This window comes from Cadophora gregata (genome assembly GCF_030347475.1).
Source record: "Cadophora gregata isolate MNR1 chromosome Unknown scaffold_14, whole genome shotgun sequence".
NCBI classification, from domain to species: domain Eukaryota; kingdom Fungi; phylum Ascomycota; class Leotiomycetes; order Helotiales; family Ploettnerulaceae; genus Cadophora; species Cadophora gregata.
The window spans coordinates 1,697,864-1,718,891 of NW_026695937.1; the positions used below are offsets into that span (position 1 = coordinate 1,697,864).

A 21,028-nucleotide genomic window follows, 5' to 3' on the forward strand; every position below is an offset into this window, starting at 1 on the left:
TCTAGAAAACTCTTATCACGCTTTTAGGAATAAAATAGAAAATATTAACTATATTCTATCTTTAGACTAATATATAGATAGAACGAATCAACTAGATAATAGAGACTTATCTTTAGTATTATATAAACTATAAGCAGGACAACTAGGTATAACTGCTCCCACTTACCTAGTTTATATATAATAGCGCGGATCAAGAGACTATTAGAGTATCGCTGTTTTACATGAATTATAAGTATAATCCTACGGTATATAATCTACTAATAACCGGTTAAGGGACCGCGCAGGAGGCTATACTACAGGCAGATAGGCTTAAGTAGCTTTATAAAGAATTATCAGTTAATATTCTCTTTATCACGTAAAGATCTGCGATCTACTATAATAGAAAGCGTAGCATAGGACTAACGCTTAAGAAAGGGGATAAAGTCTATTTACTTAGAAGGAATATTATAACTAAGCGACTAAGTTATAAATTAGATCATAAGAAGCTAGGACTATTTAGGATTACTAAAGCTAAGGGACTAGTTAATTATTAACTAGCTCTACTAAAGATAATAAATATCTACCTAGTATTTCATATATCTCTCCTTGAACTAGTACCGCTAGGAGCACTACCGGCTCTTATCACTGAAATATAACTAATTAATCTAAACGCCGAATACGAGATAAAAGGTATTCTCGATTATTAGTATTTCTATAGTAAACTAAAATATCTAATTAAATAGAAAGAGTACTTATAATTAGAAAACACTTAGGAACCTAAATCTAACCTCTGCTACCTTAGGCTTCTATAAGGATTCTATTAAAGAAATCCAGGTTTACTTAGAAAGAAGGGGACCTAAGGTTAGGGGCCGGGCCCTTAAAGAAAGACGCTAGGTAAGCGTTAAGTTCAAAGGTAGGGAACTAAGAAGTAGGATTATCCTTAATAGGCTTAAAGGGAGGCGTTAAGAGGCGAGTAAGAGTTACGGTTTTTCCTATCTTAAACTAATATATAAGCTATTTAGGAGTGAACCTCTTAATATACCCTGAGGTATTATAATCGTAATACTTTAAGTGAATATACTCGGAGTATTATTTCGAAATAAATAAATCTAAGAAGTAGGTATAAGAAAGGCTATAGTAGAAGAAACAAGGTTTTACAAGTTACGTAGTACGCTCGATATAAAGCGCGAGCTAGATACTTTATTTTTTTTTTATCTAAACGATACTCGATTTCTTTATAACACTAGATATAATAGATAAGGAAGATAGTTATTAGTAACTATCAACATTTCTTAAGGTTATACTTAAGCGTAGGGACCACGCTAAGCTAAGAGGGGGATAGTATTATAGACCCCTTAGCGCTATAGTTCAGTTAGTACTTATATAATAATAAAACTATTAGTAGTACTATAAGGGTATTAGTACTAACAAGGAAGTAGTACTACCGATAGGGTAGTACTAGCTAGGGAATAATCTAGGATAAGTAAGTAGTACTACTATATACTTACGCTTTAGTAGTAATAGTTACTTAGATCATAGTAGATAATAGGTCACGTGATAGATCCCTAGATCCCTGGATCCCTTTATAGAAAAACGGATCTAAAGATCTAAGGATCTAGTATCTTAAGGGATCTAAGGCGAATAAAGGTTCTATATAAGACTAGTATATCTACTATTAGATAGGAGCTTCGTACTTAACTTTAAATAGTATTCTAATACTTAGTAACTATCTTCCGTCTATATAATACACCTACCTCTTAATTATCAGGGATTAATAATAGCCTTCTGTATCTATAGCGAGTAAATACCGGACCGTTACAATAAAGGAAGACTATTAGTCCCTGATATCACTGATTTACGATATCAGCTAATTAAAGAGGCTTATAATCAGATCTCTACAGCTCACCCCGGTAGAGATAAGACCTATTAGCTTATAAAGGCTCGATATTATTAGTCTAATATACTAGTTGATATCGCTAACTATATTAATAGGTACTACGATTATTAAAGGACTAAAAAATCGACAGATAAAACGCCGGGGTTATTATAACCTTTACTGATTCCTAAGAAGCCTTAGCGCGATATTAGTATAGATTTTACAGAGCTACTAAAGGATCGACATAGCTACAACTACGTAATAGTAGTTATAGACCGTTTTACAAAGCAATCGATTTCTATTGCTTATAATAGATGAATAAACGCTAAGCAGATAGCTACGTTATTTATAAAATACGTCTATTAATACTACGACGCCCCTAATACGATTATAAGCGATAGAGGCTCTTAATTCGTTTCTAAATATTAGTAAGAACTATATCGCTTATTAGGAACTAAATTAAAGCTTTCTACAGCGTATCACCCGTAAACCGACAGTTAAACAGAGAACTATAATCGCTACTTAAAACAGCGACTACAAGTGTTCTTAAATCACTATTAAGATAACTAGTCTGAAATACTACCCTTATTAGACTACGCGCAGTTAATACTACCGCACGCTAGCCTAGGGTAGCTAAGTCCTTTTGAAGTACTTAACAGCTATAAGCCTAAGACGTCCTTTGATTAGGAGCAATTATCTAGCGAAGCCGCTAATAATATCAGAAAAAACAATATAGCCGCTATAACTAGATCTAAAACTCTATCAAAGTCCTTAAATTCAGACACTAGTAATAACACTAGCTTAAATAATCGTCAAGTGTTAAGGTTAACTACTCGACACTTAAGCAAGGAATATCAAGGCAAATAAACACCCAGACTAGATTCTACGCTAAGTAGGACCAGTTATACGCCGGTGCGGGAGCTAAAGGGTAGCTCTACCGTGCAAAAGGGTAACCGAAGTGTGAGGGAATATAGCTCTACGCTATATAACAGGAGCGATATTAGGTTACCGGATTCCACCCAGATATCAATTCCATACTAAAACATAGCAATTCCCGCGTCAATTCCAGGATCCGGATCCAACGACGAACCTCGCTTAGCTCTACCACCGTTCGACGCTAATACGCAGCGTACTAAAGATAATAACACAGTTACGTAATACGAACGCACTTAAAAGAGTAATATAATAAACACCTCACAGCGTATATATAACGTAATAGAGCGTGCGAAGGTATATATAAGTAAAGCGTAGGCCTCTTAAAGAGAGTATACAAATCGTTCGAGATAAGATATCGATTTTACCGTAGGAGATCACGTGTAATTATATATAGAAAACCTTAAGTCGATATAGCCCTTAAAGAAGCTAGACTTTATTAAGCGAGGTCCTTATAAAGTTATATAATAAGTAGGCTACGCCTACGAGTTAGAATTACCTCCTTTAATAAAAATCTACCCTATTATTAACCCCTCTTAATTACGGAAAGCGTATAAGTAAGCTAACGACGAATCAAATATCACTGACGCTATAGACGACATAGAATACAACGAAGATAAATATAACCTAGTTCGTATACTAGCTCATCGTTATTACAACGATATGATACAATATCAAGTAGAGTGGAAAGACTAACCCCCTAATAACACGTGGTATAACATAAACAGCTTCAGTAATTCAGCTAAAGTTATATATAATTATTATAAAATTAACAGCGGGAGACCTCTTAGCCAATCAAAACTCGCCTTTGACGCTCTATTACAAAACGACGATTTTACTTTTACAAGTAACTATCTTATAAGCGAATCAGAAGCCAAGGATTAGCTAGAACAGCCTATTACAGCTACAACCCCAGTCGACAATTCCAAGTCGACTAATATCGACGAACTAGAGCCTAGATTCCCTACTCTAGAGCTTACGCCGTAACAAGCTTTAGAAGCTAGCGAATTAGCTTCTTTATTACCAGCGTATTTACTTCACCTCGCTAAGCCTATAGCTCGATTCTTCACTAAGCCAGATAGCGTAGCGAACCCCTTTTATCAGGTATTTAACGAAAAGCTCTTAACGCTAGACGCTTATAAGTCGAATTACAAGCTACAAGGCTTAAAGCCTAACAGAGAGCGTATTACAACCTACGTACAAGCCTAGAACCGAAAACTCGTCGAAATCGCCTGTATTATAATACGGATAAAGAAGGCTTAGCGAAAAGCTAGTCCTAATAAGGAACGAGTAGTCCAGGAATATCTAGTGAATATACACCATTTATAGTTATAAGACTGCTAGCGTTATAAAAGTACTTTGTTTTATTTACTTATTAGTTTGATTTTATACGTGTTTTACTTGTTTTTATTTCTAATATCTAATAATCACTTCTACTTTGTTTTTTTTTAATTGTTTTATTACGCTTTTAAGCTTATAACTCGATTTTTTCAAAGGGGGAGGTGATATAAAGGTAGTAGTAACCACTTCTTTACTATACCTAATTAGGAAGAGTCTAGAGCTCAGCAAAGCTCGGTAAGACTCGGTAGAGCTCGGTTAACTCTAAAGGGGTTTACTGATAGTTACCTACTTAGTTATACGTAAAGGGAAATAGCTCTACGCTACTACAGGAGTTTACGTCAAGTTTTATATCAAATATAATTAGTCCTAATCGGGAATAGCCCGGGGAATTTGTCTATATAGGCTCGAGCGCCCTCCACGGAATCGAGGGCTCCTTAGCTTGATATTCGCGCTAATAGAGAGGTTATCACCTGATCCGTGGTTATTTCGCTCACGTGCTAGCTAACGCTAAACCGTGCTATTACACTTACTTCTATTATACTTTACTCTTTTAGCTTTAAGAAAGTTTTTATTCTTACTTCTCTGCTTTATCTTCTAAGGTTCTACTAGTATATATCTATTATAATCTCTTCTAGCTTTTAAAAGAGAGCTTTAGATAAGTACTCTTCTTACTAATATCTAAGGTATTAATATAAATAATATCTTAATAGACTTAAAGAGGCTTGTATAGTTCTTTAGCTAAGTAAGGTTTTTTAGTATAGCTTATACTATTTCTATAAGGTTCTCTACTATATCTACTATATCGAATATAAGACTATCTAGTAAAGAGGGTTCTAGTATAGCGCTGATCCTCGCTCTCTCTAGCTCTAGTAAGCTTATAATTAAGGTTTCCTTACTACTTCGCGCTAATACTCTTAAAGTAATATTTATTAGGGTTAAGAAAAATAACTTAAAGACTAGTCTCTTCCTTTCTACCTTTACTTATTTAATAGCTTCTTTATATCTCTTATACTCTAAAAAGAAAGCTATATAGTTCTTCTTATAATTAGTATACTTATATATCTTCTTATTAGTATAGGAGCTATATTCCTTAGTAAAGTAGTCCTTCTTATTATACTACTTATACTTCCTCTTAGCTTAGTATATTCTAGCTATATAATCGAAGCTATAACAGTTAAAGTACTAAACAATTTATACCCTTTAACTATACTACTATATCAGCTTTAGGGCGCTTTCCTATATTACTCTCTTAGCTCTAATTATTATATTAGTAATCTTCTTCTAGTAGTATTTTACTACTATAATATTATAGTTTTTCCCTTTTCTTTTCCGGAAGAACTACGTAATCTGCTTAATTTCACTTAAGCTCTTAATTAGCCCTAAGTTACCTACGTATAGCTTTTCCTTCACTTTTTCCTATTTAGCTATATTAATACTATAGATTAGTATACTTAAGACTACTACCCTATAGGTAAGTAATATAACTATAAGCTTAAACCCTAGTGTAAGCTTCTCTTACTATTCTTCCTTATAGAAGATTAGTCTTTTAGCTGCTTTTATACTAATTATATATAAGAAAATATCTCTACTTAGTATTAGCTTAGCTAACTTAATTCACCTTCCTATTTATACTCTTATAGCTTATACTATCGCAGTAGTCTATCTGCTATTATTTTAGTTATAGCTAGTATCTGCCTCCCTTAAGACTATAACTAGCTTAGTGTTTATAGTATCTATAATATACTTATTCAGTTTCTCTACCTTCTATAGTTATTCTTATAATTTATCCCTAAGCTTAATCGACCTTATAGTTAGTCTGATTTCCCTTACTATAAGTATATCGAGCTACGAAGCTTTTACTATAGATATAATTAAGTTTATAAGGGTATATCTCGACTTACTAAGACCTAGTATAGCTATACCTATAGTAATACTTATATAAGAGGGAGCTCTTTATATAGCTTATTCCGCTAAAGATAAAAGTACTTATCTTATTAGAACAGTTATATTAGAAGCTCTTAGTAATATATTCCTTAATAGGAGTTTATAAGTAAGTGCTATCTATTAGTAGTAGTTTATATTAACCTCCTAAGCTAATAACTCTACTATACTATATAATACGCTAATATTATTAGATTTCTCGCGTCTCTTAAGGTAAATAATAATAAAATCGAGATAATTACTTTATATTTTCTAAGGTACTAGTGTTTTCTTAGTGTTATTACTCCTATAAGCCTTAAGTTAACACGCCTCAGAAAGTAGAATTTTCCTTTGTTTTACTATATTATTATCTCTCTTTTCTACTAATAGCTAAATTATTATTTATCGCGATACTATTAGAGTAATAAACCCTTAGGAATCGTTTACGCTATTCAGAAACGCTCTACGATATATAGTTATAGAGTTATTTCCAAAAATTCAGTTCGATCAAAAGATGATGTTACCCTGAGGTCGTCCCAGCCCGGAACCTTGGAGAATATTCGCGATCTTTTGATCCACTTGCATCTCGGATCAGACACACTGCAGTTGGTTCGCAGGGAGCGGCGTTACCCGTGCCTGGTGGCGTTGAGGGGTCAAGGTTGGTTGGAGAACTTTTGCGGAACTTTGGTGGGCTTTCAGGGATCTTCAATCATCCGCAGGGATGTCAGGCAGACTGGCATCCTCATCCCACGCCAGTTAGTCCACTCCAGCCGCGCGTGGCATCCCACGAAACACATCCTAAATCCAGAAAGACACCATATTGTTGCTCGCGAGTCCCCTTCAAACGATGATCAAGGTAGGTCTTTTCATCCACCTTCGCTCGCCGCATCACTCCATCTCTGCCTACCATGAACGACGAGCAAATCCACGAGCCTGACCATGGAACGCAGTATTGGGATCGTGCCGGGCTTCAGCAATCAGATCAAATGCAGTACAATGCTTCATATTCAACCCCCTCTGATGGTTTTGCCTGGAGCAGTCAAGCCGGTAATGAAGTGCTCTCTTACACTTACGGCCCCCAGGAAGGGTCTGATGCTATACCACCAGCTCTAAACTCGTTTCAACCACCGAGTATGCTCAGCTTGAGATTCTCAGCAGTCTCTCCAATCGTGCCACCAAATCCGGACAGAGCGCCAACGCCGCCTCAACTTGCAGACGTTCTATCTGGGGCCAGCAACAAACGACCTGAACACAGTGGCCTGCCGCTGATGAGCCCCTCCTCTTCCAGGCCATTACAAGCCCCTGCGGCTCGTCGCTCAAAGTATGCTGCTCTAGATTGGGACCGTCACAAAAGGGTTATTCAAAAGTTATACTTGGACGAAGAGAAGCCGCTCGAGGAAGTTATGAAGATCATGACCACAGAATATTCTTTTAACGCGCCGTAAGTCCAATTCTACCCGGCATCCCCCTCCTTCCCTTTGTATTTCTCGCTGAACACACAACAGCATGCTGACGGAAAATGTGTTTAGAGTCAAGCAGTACAAAGAAAAGTTCAAGCACTGGGGCTGGTGCAAATATCTGTCGAATGAGATGGCACAGTGGATGCTCGCAAAGGGGGATAAAAGAAGGATTGAAAGTAGAAAAGAGACAATCTTTTTGCTGGGGGGTCGTGTATGGACTCTGGAACGCATCCAGCGGAGTACAAGACGAACAAGAAAAGAAGACGTTGAAACCATCGCGAGTAAGAGGCCGTTTCAAATGAACTTTTTTATTCTAATAAGCTCTCAGATGCGCCCACTCCACTTGGTGTCACATATAAGACGCCTCACGACATTACGAATAGCCCGTCACCACACAATGCACTTTCTCCTCAAATCTCATTCAAAAACACCAAAATGTGGACCCCGACACTTTGTCCTTCGACACCACAACTCAACTCTTTTAGGATCACCTCAAATGGTCATACGCGAGCCGAACTTGTATCTATGCAACGGGAGGCTCAGGAACTCGATCAACAGGGAAGATCTGAGGAGGCAGAAAATAAGTTGCTTGAGGCATTGTCAGGCCTTGAACAGGTTCTTTCACCGACACACGAAGACACAAATGCGGTGGCATATCAGCTGGCTACATTTTACACTTACCATAATCGGATAAATGATGCCGACAAAGTCCTGGGCTGGATGAGTGAAAACCACGTGCGGAGGTGGGGTCTGAAGGACGAGAAAACGACGGCACATGTCCTCCATGTTGTGGATCTTCTCAACAGCTGGTTTCGTCCAGAAGACGCACTCACATTCCTCTACCGGGCAACCGAGGTTTGGGAAAATCCAGATGGCCGTCAAGAAAAGGGTGGCTCAGCATCTGGGAACTCGAGGAATCGTTCTGGAAATCCTCAATCCCGACTTTCTGACGTTTTTCGGATGGCAGACGACAACCCTTCGGCACTCGACTCCCGACTTGGGTCAGCAAAAGCACATGTCAACGCAAAAGATGAGTCCATCGAACCCATTCTGCTGAGTTTGATTTCCCAATGTGAAAAGTCCCCAGGAACCCTAGCCGTGAAGAACATACGAGCCAGATGCGAACTTATCCAACTCTATCAGAACCTTCAGCGGGAGGAGGACAGAATAGCTTCTCTTACCAGAGCAAGAGAATTTCTCGCAGATATCTGGAAATCGGATAGTGAGAAGAGTAAAGAGCTTATGGAAGCCTCAGTCGATGTCGCCAAGCTTCTCGTCCAGGCGGGGAAAGCTGCCGATGCCAAGGACGTGCTTCGGAGCGTAGAGCAGGAAGCAGTTGACAGTTTTGGCCCTGACGACGACCGTACTATATGGCTGTTGATGCGGATAGGGGTGATGTATCAGAACGAGCATGATTGGGACGAAGCTGAGCCTCGCTTCGAGCAAGCGCTTGCTGCGTCGATGACTCAACATGGTCTTGAAGATGGATTGACGAAAACTCTAGAGAGTGCTCTAGAGAAGCGCCATTATTCTTACCTTTCGCGGGAGTCTGGGGCATTCAAGTCTATTTTGGGAACTAGCGGGATTGTCATCAGGCCTGGAAGTTTTTTTCTTGGGTCCAAGTAAATATCATTTTTTGCTTAATTGTTTTCCTACTGTATCAACAAATACTCCCATTACAGAGCTTTCAGCATAGCTAAATCTACATATCCAAGCACAGGCAACAATGAAAGGTCACTATCTGCTAGAATGGAGAACTCCCTCAATTTACTTATGCGTGTTGATCATAGCTCGGGAAGCTGTGATTAAACGTAAGGAAGAACCCCAGCACAGTGGATACTAACTGAAAAGATTCGTACAACTCTTGAAGTGTACAGCGGGAAATTTTCAAACATCAATAGAAATCATGGGCCAGGACTAACTCGACACTGCAAAGATCGTGTGCTTCTGCAATTCTCACTGATATCAGCATTCATAGAAGCTGATAGCTCGAATCTCTCAACCATAATATCTTATATTATAATGGCCGTTGCGTAGTAAAACAGGCATTGTCAACTTGTTTATCTGCCGTCCTGATCAATCTTCATCTTGACAATTGGTCGTTCGTCAAGCGCCATGTAGGTCAGCGGGCCACCATTCCCACCTTCGTCAGCAGCCACAACCACGTGCAAAAGCGATAGGCAACCACCCGATTATATTCTGGAAGTCTAACAGTATATCCTCAACTTCATCAAAACATAAAACATTCTGGAATAATGCTGGTATTAGGACATACTTACTTATTCATACCTCGACACTCATCAATATAGTATCTACCATACAGACAGATTCTCACCTTCAGCTTACTCAAACTTGATTTCAGATGATGATCCCTCAAGCCCCAGCTCAACTCCAAGCACCTCTCCTCTCACCAGCACATTCCACAGACTCGACCTTGCCAAATGTACCACGATTGAGTAGTTTCTACGCACTAGGCGACTCGTATTCAGCAGGCATAGGAGCGAACTGCTCCTGGGTAACTGATGATTTCGACCCCACTGGCTCATGCCTAAAATGCAAAGGCGCTTATCCCTACCAAATCGTCGAGATCGCAAATAGCACGTCCCCCTCCACATCTGTTTCCCACCAAGACTCGCAAACAGAAGCAAATTCGGAAAGTAAAAGAGGAGGAGATAACAGCTCGCAACAAATTCAAGTCTTCCATCTCGGCTGCACCGGCGCCTCCATAAACGACATCCTCACCATCGGCTGGGACAACCGCACCTCGCAGCTGCAACTGCTCCAAGACGCAATCTCCAACGGCTCCCTCGGCACCTGGGCGACTCTGTCAGTAGGTGGCAACGACGTCGGCTTCGCTAATATTGTCACTAACTGCCTTATGCTCAACACTTTCCCGTCTACATGTGAAGCGAGTCTCAATGCTACGGAATCACGGATTCGGGACCCTGAGTTGTTGGCGAGATTGGTGGAGAGTTATTTGAAGATTGTGGATGTTGCTGGACGGGGGTTGAAATTGAGTGGGGTAGAGAGAGGGTTCACGCTTATTGTTGTGGGGTATGCGAGGTTTTTTAATGAAGATACGGAGGAGTGTGATGGGAAGAGGTTTTTTGTGGGGGGCAGGTATTTGAGTCGGGAGTTCAGGGGGAGGTTGAACGGTTTGATTGAGGAGTTGAATAGGGTTATTGAAATTGCAGTAGCAATTGCGCAGATGAGCTTGGTTTTTGGGAATTCGAGGAGTAGTGTGTTTTTGGAGCAGTGGGATGGGGTGCTTGAGGGGAGGAGGTTTTGTGAGGTTGGTGGGGGGGAGAGGGAAGTAGATGGGGTTGGGGATCGAGAGGGGAAGGGGATGGGGAAGGGGAAGAAGAGGGATGGGAAGAGTTGGGAGAGGGATGCGTGGTTTTTTACGGTTGCGGGGGAAGATATCTTAGACGGTGGTGACACGATCGCTGGTGGGGATGTCCTCCGTCCTCCTGGAGAGGAACCCGTGGATTTTGAGAGGTTAGCGGCGGAATGTAATCGCGAAGGATATGAACAGCGTCGGACAGATGGAGCAGAGAGACTACTGTGTAATTGGGCGAAGACCTTGCATTATCAAAAGCGTAATCATGATGGGGTGACGAGCGAAGCAGGGGATGGTGGAAGGTTCGAGGAATCGAGTAGGACGGGATATCCATGGTATGTGAAGAAAGCTATGCATCCGAAGACTGTTGCACATGCGGAGTTGGGGAGGAGGATTTATAAGAAGTGGATGAATGGGGAGTATTCTTGATACTGCACTTGACAATCGTAGTGTATTGAGATTGATTCGGATGAAGCTATGGTTTTCCCCGGTGTGGTGAGATGACTTGAGGTTCGAGCATACATGCGTGAAGTTTGTGATACAGTAAGTATGCCATCGTGTCTTGACTAAGACCCTCGTGGTATTTGAGTTCACTTGTTTGGCTCCTATTAAGCTCCCGCTTGTACCAAGATAGAAATTAAAAGTACGAGATAGGCTCTCCATAGTTTCGAGTATCATTCCTGACTAGATGTGATTTTTCCATTGCATATGTTACTATTTCATATTTGCCGTCTCTTCGGAGTATCTAGCTTCTACTTGGTTTTATAATTCCTTGAATCCCTTCCACCGCTAAATAGCACATTTTTTTTAGCGTACTTCAGAGCGGGCCTGAGTAACTAAAAGAAGCCTTAGAAGTGGACCACATCTTCGGAGTGTATAAAAGCTGGCTATTACATTTACTAGCCAAGACTCGCTTATTTCAGACTCCACTGTCACTCCACTGTTCAAGTGCATCAACAAAATGTGCCATTTGGGGGTAAAAGGGGTATGAGATAGAAAGATGGGGAGACAGAGAGGTGCAGCTTTCGATGGTTCCAAGCTAGTAATACCCAAAGTGCACTGTTGCAAACACCGGATAATATTAAAAGTGTACCAGACGCTCGATAGAGGGCAAGACGCAAAGAAATCTACTAATATTGAAGTCTGGAAAAAGGATAGCCTTTGGAAGTTCCAATCAAGAAACACACTTCTTAGAGGCGAAGAGCTCGAACCCCAATTTCTCTTTTAGTGATATATTCTCAATACTATGATGGCTCGGTTCTTGGTGACCTACCTATCTGTAGATTTTCAGCTTCTGATGTATTGCACTAGTGAGGGGTGCATCGTCACTGGGTCACCGCTGTCTTCGGAAGCGGGACTCGCTACCACTATTCAAACATCACGGTTGCAAGATTTAGTGTCTCGTACTAATTCCACACAACCTTTACTACATCACGAAAGCCCTTTGCTTCTTTCTTTCTCTGTTCTTGAAGACATACAGCATAATCTCGACAATATGGATTCCACAGCAAATCAAATAACCCAAGAACACCGTTGCCAGTGCTGCAATCATTCGCAGAACTCACTCGTCCTACCACCATCACCTCCACCTTATAGCTCAACATCCAGGTCCCATATCAAGCTTCCTGAGGCCAATTTCCCACAAGGATATGTTACCGTGCCTTACCAGACCGAAATTTTTGAGTCTGCTCCCGCCAAGCCGAGAGAAGCTCAGCCACATCAAGAGTCTCAAAGACGTTTGGGGCCTCCAAAATGTTCTTTACTAGATAAAGCAATCCAGAAGACGGTTCGTCTGAACAGAATTCTTGAAATACCGAGGTATTCCAAGCGAAAGTCCGGGGTCTTGCGCGGCCACGACGAAAAACTCTGCCCACCCAGCAAGGAATCGTTACCCGAGGAAATTTGGCGCAATGACGCCAATCCCAAACAAAAGAAAAATCTCTGGTTCTGCTTACCTGAGTGTCAAATGCAGTGGTACGCATACATTGATTCTCGAACCCCAGATCACAAGACCGCGAATAAAGTTGCCTTCAAATTATGGTGTGTTAGGGAGCTGCCTCGGTGGATGTTCCCTAACTCTTACGTTGGCGAGCACCTATATTGGTACAACGGCGACGACGAAGCAGTCCTCAAGGGTGATAAATGCCGGATTCACGATACCGCTCAATGCTACTGTGTGGAGTTCTTTGAAGGGAGGGTAGCCAAAAAGAATATCGTGTTTGACCTTGTTTCGAGCGGTGGATTTAGACAGGTTCGAGTAAATTCTTTTGGAAAAGAATGCTCTAAGCATAAATCCTGGGAATGCTACTGTTGGTTGGTGTTTAATGATGGGAAGTGGTGGTATTTTGATTTGAAATCGAAGAACAAGACCTTACACAAACGGGCAAATGAGCGAGAAGCCAAGGGCAAGATGAAATTTAAAGTACTAGATGGAAAATAAGTAGTCTTCTAAATCTGTTGCAGAGATTGAGGAACATTGTGTTTCGTTGTCCCTATCATATGTTTCCTATGTGCCAATGAGTCATTCCTGTACTTGTTGTCTTTTTATCTTCTAAATTTTACTTTGTAGGAAGTAACAACAGTGTGACAAACTTCTACTCTATTCGTTTATAACACTGGCTGCTGCAGAAAGAAAGCTTCACCTACAATTTGCACCACCGATAGTGAGAGGAGTGAAAATTTTGATCATACCCACTCTGGATATCATCCTGGACGCTGGATCTGGAACTGTTCATAAGTGGCCCTCAACCTTCGCGATCAATGTTGCGATACTGAGAGTGTGCTAGAATAGACGCAAGGAGAACGGTGGTTTGGATAATGAGTGGAGAGGAAAAGAAAGAATCTTGGCGAGCGAGCAGAAAATCGAAATGGCAGTCAGATAAGTTCCAACTGCAGAAACACTAGTCCTGTAAGGATAGATTGAGATCATCGAGGGTAGAATGGTAACGTTTAGCGAAATGTTACACCCTTCTTAATGTTATTACTTGGTACGAGATCGCCCAGAATTATTACAATACCAAGAGTCGACGTCATAAAATTCATCTACATGCGCAGCGAGCCCTTGAATCTCCACCATTGAGCAAGTACCGTTCCAGCATCTGCTGCATAAAGTCCAATCATCTGTAAATTGTCGTCAAGTTCATCTAGTCCTAATGAAAGACACCTCAAGACCCTGCAACTGGTAAAGAAAGCTTCGACACCGGACTCGGGCGAGTCAGCGACTTATCCTTGTACTCTCCCTCAACCAGCCCCACCGGCTCAAAATCCTCCGCAAGAAGCAATGGACGTTTTTTGTTCCAGTCTTTCATGCGATCTACAGCCATCACTTTGCACATCAAAGTTGCCGCTCTCAGGCATGGAGGTAAACTTCTATCCTGAACAATGCGACGTTCAATCTCTTCCTTCAGCATTATCCCGTGCTCTTTCAGAATAAGTGCTCTCCAGAAGTGTCCTTCATCTGCTGTTTGAAAGTTTACGATATGATCCTTATCGAAGACATTATCCCCAGTCGCCACACACAGGTTGGTCATGCCGGGGAGGAGCCGAAACAGTTCCCGAACCCTGTGAAGGTCGGGTATCCTCATTGACTTTAAATGGATTTCTGTCGGAAGATCCAGCAAATGCCATTTCGAAGTTGCGAGCATAAGCACGTACTTGACCTGGTGAAGAGTACTTTCCTCTAAACTCCATGTTTCTGACAGCTGGAGAGGCGCAGTGGGCCCAGCAGTGGTGTTTGATGCTGCTCCTGTTGGTGGCTGTGCCGTCCGTGCTTCGTGAAACTCGTCTAAGCTACAAGCAATGAGGAATTCCACGAGATTGAGAATATTACTCTTAGAATTTATGTCCGACGTGTTTGTCGTAGCAAACTGTATAGTATCTGAGACCTTCAGCGCGTGACTCTGAAGAGACCTGAAGGACTAGTGGAATAGAGTGCTTGATTCGCCCTTGAGACACATTTGAGCAGCTTCGTCCATCAATTGAGAAGCAAAGGCTGATAGATCGGGGGTTGTTTGCTACAAATTCCCATATCTTCTGTCGCAGCTCCAGTGGCAGATCTGGGAACAAGGTGAACTTGGCTTTGGGTGGTTTAAGGCTAAGATCTAACTTGGATAGTTGAGCGAGGAGAGTCTTGAGGGGATGACTAGGTTGATTGCTCGATATGGTTGGTAGACTGACATGAGAGAGGTTGAAAACGACTGTGGTAGAGAGACCGTGACTGCGTCTGTCTTGCCGTTAATGTGAGCGCTTTCATCTAGAGGCATTGTATATTCCAGCTTCACCAGTGGAATTTGATTTTGAGTTGATGTCTCGAGCTGTGCTAGAGACCTTGACGCCTCCAAAATGATGGCGTTGTGTTGCAGGCCGTTTGTTGAGAGGGTTAGTGTAGCTAGCGGCAGTCCACCGATATCTGACGTGTCAAGCTCTGCTGAAGAGATCTGCGGCCCCGACATCTTGACGTTGACGGTGGGGGTTGAGGTGATGTCTCGAGGATCAGCTTCTTGACTTCTTTGTTCTCTCAAAAGCTGTAAAGACCTCAAGGCGAGGCAACCATTTTCTCGCTAGCGTGTTGCATACCTGCCTGCTAGGGTACTCACTTGAAGTCCTCTCCGAGACAGGGAACCAGCTTTGGCCTTTCATTAAACAGTTGTAAAGTGAACTGAAGAAGTATATAACCTCTTATCCAAACTTCGTATTATACTAATACTAAGCCATAAAACTAAATTCTTTCTCTCGCGGAATATCTTGAGAGTATAACTATGAAATGCAAAGCGTTATTGACAAAATTATCGTCTTTTCTTCTGCTCGTTTATGCAAGGGTCAATCATTAAATTTTGCAAAGAACTGTGTCCTTGCATGATCTAGGTATGATTGGGCCCATCTCTTTGATCAAACAGCACTGTCGAAAAAGTTGTTGCAGATCAGAATGAAATATAGAGGTGAAAGACCTCCCTACATAAAGCAGAAGTCACATGTTTGTGAGCTAAAAATAAACAAAGGTGGCGTGTTGGGCTTAGCGCGTTCTCCTCGTATGAGCAATAATAGTGTCATTCACAACTCTCGATGTCCAGTTTTAACTTAATAAAGAATTTACGAGTCCAGTAGTCCTGGTAAGTGTAATTTCCTAATCATATATTCACCAGCATAGTGATGTTTATGCCAAGCAAAGCCTCGCTTAATCGCGGGCCTACATCGTCTTCACCTTGGCTTGAAATTTCGCACCCTCAGCCACGTCCTCTTCGTCTCTTTACCACTACAAGAAACGACCTCTCATTGAGTCAAGATGTCTCGAATGAGAGATCGGCTCTCTATCCTACCTCCCCTTGAAACCACAACAGTCGGAGCGTTGAGTTTCCCGCAGTTTCCAAATCTTCCCCGCGAGCTGCGAAATCGTATTGTGAGTCTCGATCTTCTCTCGAACAGCATGTTTCCCGTATATACTGATGTTTGACTACAAAGTGGAGATATGCTGCTTTCGAGAAAAGGATAGTCAGAGTAATTTACCGCTCGCACGCCAAGCTGGATCCCTCCCTCAGTACCCTCACCATCGAAAAGCAAAGTCGTCATCCCGCGATAGTACATACGTCGAAAGAGGCACGCGAAGAAGGAAAAAGATATTATGAGCGGGTATACGAAAGGCGACGTCCCTGGAAGTCCACATTTGGGATGTCTGGCATCGGGTTGATGACTAAACGGTACCCGCCGAACGCTGTCTACGTCAACTTTGAGGTCGATGAGTTCCACTTAGCTCTTCCTGGTCAGCATCCGCCAGGTCTGCCATCTAGGATTCCAACGCAAACATCCTTCAATTTTCGGAACGAAATTCTACAGCGTCTTACCAAGCTGACAATCGACATCGCAATACCGGTGCGATCAGACCTAATGGATACAGTACACCACTTCGTCAAGCTAGGAAACATTAAGACATTGGAGTTTGTGGTTACGAATTGGAACTATTTGGAAAGTCAAGAATCGGTTGAAGGGGCACTCCGGGCTGCTACTCGGCAGAAGGTGTTCAAGTTTTCAGTGGACCAGAAATTCCACCAATGGAAGGCGACCAATATTGAACAGGTCTACAATTGGAGACTGTTGGAAGATATTGATCTCGATCCTTGGTCTTCGATCATCCAAGAATACTGGAGCCAGGACAAGTTGCCTACCCCTTCGATATTCGCGACCTCGAGATGTTTGGTGTTGATCTGAAAACACATGGAATTTAGGCAGTGGACATTGGTGAAAAGCGTTGGCGTGGGACAGAATGTATTCTGGGATGCCAAATATCACTCTCAGCGGTTTTGAAAATCAACTTGGGATACTTGGTTGAATTAACTGGAGGCGAAGGGGTCATTCAGCAAGCAATGTTCAACCATCAAGTCAGCATCTGGCATTCAGGGCAACAGAGCTAGTATTAATTCGTCGCACATCTAGTTAAACAAGCAAACGTGGAGAAAGCATTTGACGACATTGGAATGTCGTATTCTGACAAGATTGGTGGGGATTTCCACTATGTTGAAGAACGTGCTCGGCATTGATATGCCTTAAAGCTCGGCGCTTTGGTACCAAACGCAGTGATGTCTCCTGGAATAAGCAGCATCTCTCCTCATAGCGCCCCACACCCCTAACAAATAGAGATCCTTCTATGATATTATTCTTCAAATCGTGCCAAGTACTTTAACCTCACTGATACCCTTCTTCGACAGTTCCCATTCAGCGATCTCATCCCCGAGAACCTGGATCCTCCTCCGTGAAATACCCTCAACTCGTTCATATCTTATCAAACCCCTTGGAAACTTGCTCAGTTCCTTTTTGTGAACTTCCTCAAAAATTTCCTTCTCCCACTCCCAGGCTTCAACATTTTTGTCCATAAATGAAGCCGTCCCCGGAAGGACTGAGTGGATGAGCGTTGCCGTGACCGATTTAAGGCTCTTCAATCCTTGGATATATTTGATCGGCTCAATGTTCCAAGTGTCGGGTGGCGACATGAAAAGTTTTTTGATGAACTTCATCTCAACATGGTCAATCAATGTCTCTCCACCCGGTGGAAGTTTGAAATGCTTCACACCGAACGGGTAATGGTATGTTGGTATTATATGAAAAGTGTCCACTTTGAAGTTAACATATAGCGTCTGTCGGACCATGATACGGGACTCCATCTTTTTCGTTTCTGGAGGATCTGGTGGAATAGCTTCGTGCTCTTGACATTTATGGTAGAGCCGGAAGCCCTCAGCTCTTGATTCGCGACATACTTGCAATATGACCGGTTGATCATCTCTGTTCTGGACTCTTGCAGTGGCGTGGCCTTCGTCCCGCCAACTGAGGAGGAAGAAATTTCGTGGTTGAGAAGCACAAATCTTCCATATAAATGTTCTCAGTTCGGGCGGTAGCTTAAGAAAGAGTGTAAATGACTTTGTAGGATTCTTCTCCGGAATATGGAGAGGCGGAAGAAGTTGAAAGAGCTCCTTGACGCGCTGACCCTCAGTGAATGGCATAGGAATCACCGTATTTGACTTGATATCAGTTGTAAATTCCGCGGTTGTATCGAGGCATTCCATGATTGCTGTTGAAGATGAACTGACTACATCATGAACGGGTTCAGCTGAGGTAAAGAGCTGTGAGGGTTGTGTGAGGTTTTGTGGAGGATGAAAGTTTTGAGATTTAGACGGCGCAATCTTACGATCCATGCTGTTGGACGAGAGCATGATGTTTGCCGGCATTCTAGAGGTGTTCGTAGGCTGGCGGCGTCTTGAGATAAAAGTCTGCTTTTCTGTTCAGAGCTGAAGATCAGTACAAGTACCGCGATGTGATAAAAGTGAAATTAAGACACCTTTCACTTTTATTACAGCCTGCACCTTTCACGCTATTCTGGGAACGAATGGGTAAGTGTATTTGCGAAATAACATGACTTAGGCTTCATGTTCACTGCATCCATAAAAATCGACGGTAGCGACATTTCTTACTTTGATAAGTTTGATAAGCAATTATTTCAGTATGCCTGTCGTGACATAGCACAAAGCCAAATGGGATGGCCTTGCAACTCAAATAAACCTGCCATTGTTTCTTCGACCCTCTTTGTCAATACTCGCAAGATAAACGATTATTTTCATCAACGCCTGGGTACTGAATAAACCGGAGCCTTGATCGTACTTCTCTGCATTTTTTTGCCCAATCAAGACCATAAATCGTTTCGCATAGCTAACAATAGAAAGGGGTTTTGGGCATGAAGTTTTGCTTAGCAGATTTTTATATTTCTTTGTCCCTTTTCTTCTGGGAGATAGCATTCCAGCCTATTTTTATGACGTCTAGAGCTTCCCACGCCCGGCATAAAGTATCCCGGCCTGTAACCAAATTTATCAATTTCAAGACCTCTAACAAATCTTCGATCTTGAAAGGAGAGGTTGATGAAGTCCCCGTGGGTTGGTGATATATTCTTGGCAATACTGGCATACTATTCTGGGAAGACAAAGACTTCTTTACCAGATAGTGGTGGAGTCGTCTTATCAAAGCATTCTGCTTTACAATACAAAATTTGATGACAGGCGCCAAGTCTTCCATACTCACTCGATGTCCAGCCTGCTGCTGCTGTTTTTCGTCTTGGTGAAACGAGAAATGTTCTCAATATAGAGTATCACGTGGATCCTAGGCATCCCTTTACGTCGCCGCAAGTCCCACCTCACAGATCCAACAAACCCCACCTGCCCAATTTTCAGCTGATAATATCATCCCAAAACCATAAAAACACAATGGACACAGACGATACTATCGAACGTGAAATCTATCTCAACACGCTCCCCAGCAGCTCATCGTATGTGTTTGAGGAATCAGCATACTTCTCTCGGAATGGACCTGGCTGTTCCCTGCCTTCGCCTGCCGAGGTTCGCAGGCTTCGGGACCCTTTGTCTTCAGGTGCGTCAGAAACCGCGAAATTCGAAGCATTGGGCCTCATCGTGAAATTCGGACGAGAGATCACTATCGCGGAAGGGCAATGTCTCTGGGCCATTCGGCAGCACTTCCATCATCATCAAGTGTCTGTTCCTGAAGTATACGGTTGGTGTGAAGAGTCGGGCGAAGTCTTTATTTACATGGAGCTCATTCAAGGCATTACGCTAGAAGACAGATGGGAATCCCTTCCGAGGCAGGAGAGATTGAATGTTTGTGAGCAGCTTCGAGCTATGTTGGTGGAGCTACGTACTTTGCGACAGGATCCAAATTATTACTTTCTCGGTGAGTATTCTTTTCCCTTCAGAATATCGACGGAACACGCTACTGAATTCGTCGTAGGACATATCAATCGTCAACCTCTGCTTGATATCGTTTTTACAAACAGCACGAAGCCGCCAGCCGGGCCTTTCTCCTCAGTCAAAGAATTCCATGACTGGCTCTCCTACTTGACCAAGCGAGGGAAAGCAACCCATTGGCCGGATCCTTCACTCATACCAGATCCATGCCGTGTTTTACTCCCTGACGACTCTTTGATCACCTTTACTCATAGTGACCTTCATCCGAGAAATATCATGGTTTCCGCCGATGGTCCCTGTCGCATTCTTGCTTTAGTGGATTGGCACCAATCTGGGTGGTATCCAGACTACTGGGAATATTGTAAAGCAGTATATACTGCTGACCCAGGCGGAGAATGGGAGACAGAGTATATACCGCGATTTGTGGAGGTGCCTACATGTTATGATGCTTGGGCCTTCTATCCTCGAACTCTTGGATACTGAGGGTAGCTGAGCAGAGGAAGAGTTGCGACCGATATTACATTCCCTATATGAGGAGAAAAGAAATTCCTGGTAATGCGGCGGCAATGGCCGGAAGTTGAGGGGGTTTTTGCATGGATTGCAGATGTCAAGGCTAGCTGACAGTACATTCAGGAGTGGTCTATTTTTGCCCAAGCTGTGCCGCAGGTCTCATGAGCAACATTCACTCTCCAATGGGCTGCCACCAACTCAGTGTTCCAGGTGCGATTCTCTTTTTGGGGACCCAGCTGCACCACCTCTCTTTGCCTACCGTAAGTTTCGTCATCGCCGTTTCGTTCCACGCGGCCATCACGGATGTGCACCCCCGTTCCCACTGTTGAACGGTATATGGGAGTGAACCTTGAATAGTGGTAAAGAATGATTCATGCCTTGCAGAATGAAGTCGGGGGGTAGCCCTTTATATATACATAAGTGCAGAGGCTAGTCT

At 42.3% G+C, this 21,028-nt stretch overlaps 6 protein-coding genes across 7 annotated transcripts; 4 read left to right on the plus strand and 2 right to left on the minus strand.

The window, feature by feature from the left end:
- Positions 1 to 6,524: 6,524 nt before the first annotated feature.
- Positions 6,525 to 9,381, plus strand: ONS95_004585 (uncharacterized protein). Of its 2 annotated transcripts, XM_058497950.1 has the most exons (4): positions 6,525 to 6,905; positions 7,000 to 7,490; positions 7,579 to 7,790; positions 7,838 to 9,381. In XM_058497950.1, the coding sequence occupies exons 1-4, from the start codon at positions 6,897 to 6,899 to the stop codon at positions 9,133 to 9,135; spliced, it is 2,010 nt and encodes a 669-aa protein (XP_058352681.1). In that variant the 5' UTR covers positions 6,525 to 6,896; the 3' UTR covers positions 9,136 to 9,381. The 2 variants fall into 2 exon arrangements, with proteins under 2 accessions (XP_058352681.1, XP_058352682.1); XM_058497951.1 differs by having other exon boundaries at positions 6,525 to 7,490; positions 7,838 to 9,297.
- A 295-nt stretch (positions 9,382 to 9,676) lies between these two features.
- ONS95_004586 (uncharacterized protein) lies at positions 9,677 to 11,381 on the plus strand. Its single transcript, XM_058497952.1, has one exon. It carries the CDS (start codon positions 9,872 to 9,874, stop codon positions 11,276 to 11,278), a length of 1,407 nt encoding a protein of 468 aa, XP_058352683.1. The 5' UTR covers positions 9,677 to 9,871; the 3' UTR covers positions 11,279 to 11,381.
- Positions 11,382 to 14,013: 2,632 nt separating this feature from the next.
- On the minus strand, positions 14,014 to 15,300 carry ONS95_004587 (uncharacterized protein; the record flags this gene model as incomplete). The annotated part of the gene is made up of 2 exons (XM_058497953.1): positions 14,014 to 14,726; positions 14,955 to 15,300. The coding sequence occupies 2 exons, from the start codon at positions 15,298 to 15,300 to the stop codon at positions 14,014 to 14,016; spliced, it is 1,059 nt and encodes a 352-aa protein (XP_058352684.1).
- Positions 15,301 to 15,935: 635 nt separating this feature from the next.
- ONS95_004588 (uncharacterized protein) lies at positions 15,936 to 17,295 on the plus strand. The gene is made up of 2 exons (XM_058497954.1): positions 15,936 to 16,244; positions 16,307 to 17,295. The coding sequence occupies exons 1-2, from the start codon at positions 16,131 to 16,133 to the stop codon at positions 17,048 to 17,050; spliced, it is 858 nt and encodes a 285-aa protein (XP_058352685.1). The 5' UTR covers positions 15,936 to 16,130; the 3' UTR covers positions 17,051 to 17,295.
- Positions 17,296 to 17,499: 204 nt separating this feature from the next.
- Positions 17,500 to 18,546, minus strand: ONS95_004589 (uncharacterized protein; the record flags this gene model as incomplete). Its single annotated transcript, XM_058497955.1, has 1 exon — positions 17,500 to 18,546. One exon carries the CDS (start codon positions 18,544 to 18,546, stop codon positions 17,500 to 17,502), a length of 1,047 nt encoding a protein of 348 aa, XP_058352686.1.
- A 1,041-nt stretch (positions 18,547 to 19,587) lies between these two features.
- ONS95_004590 (uncharacterized protein) lies at positions 19,588 to 20,565 on the plus strand (the record flags this gene model as incomplete). Its single annotated transcript, XM_058497956.1, has 2 exons — positions 19,588 to 20,068; positions 20,126 to 20,565. 2 exons carry the CDS (start codon positions 19,588 to 19,590, stop codon positions 20,563 to 20,565), a joined length of 921 nt encoding a protein of 306 aa, XP_058352687.1.
- Between the last annotated feature and the right edge of the window lie 463 nt (positions 20,566 to 21,028).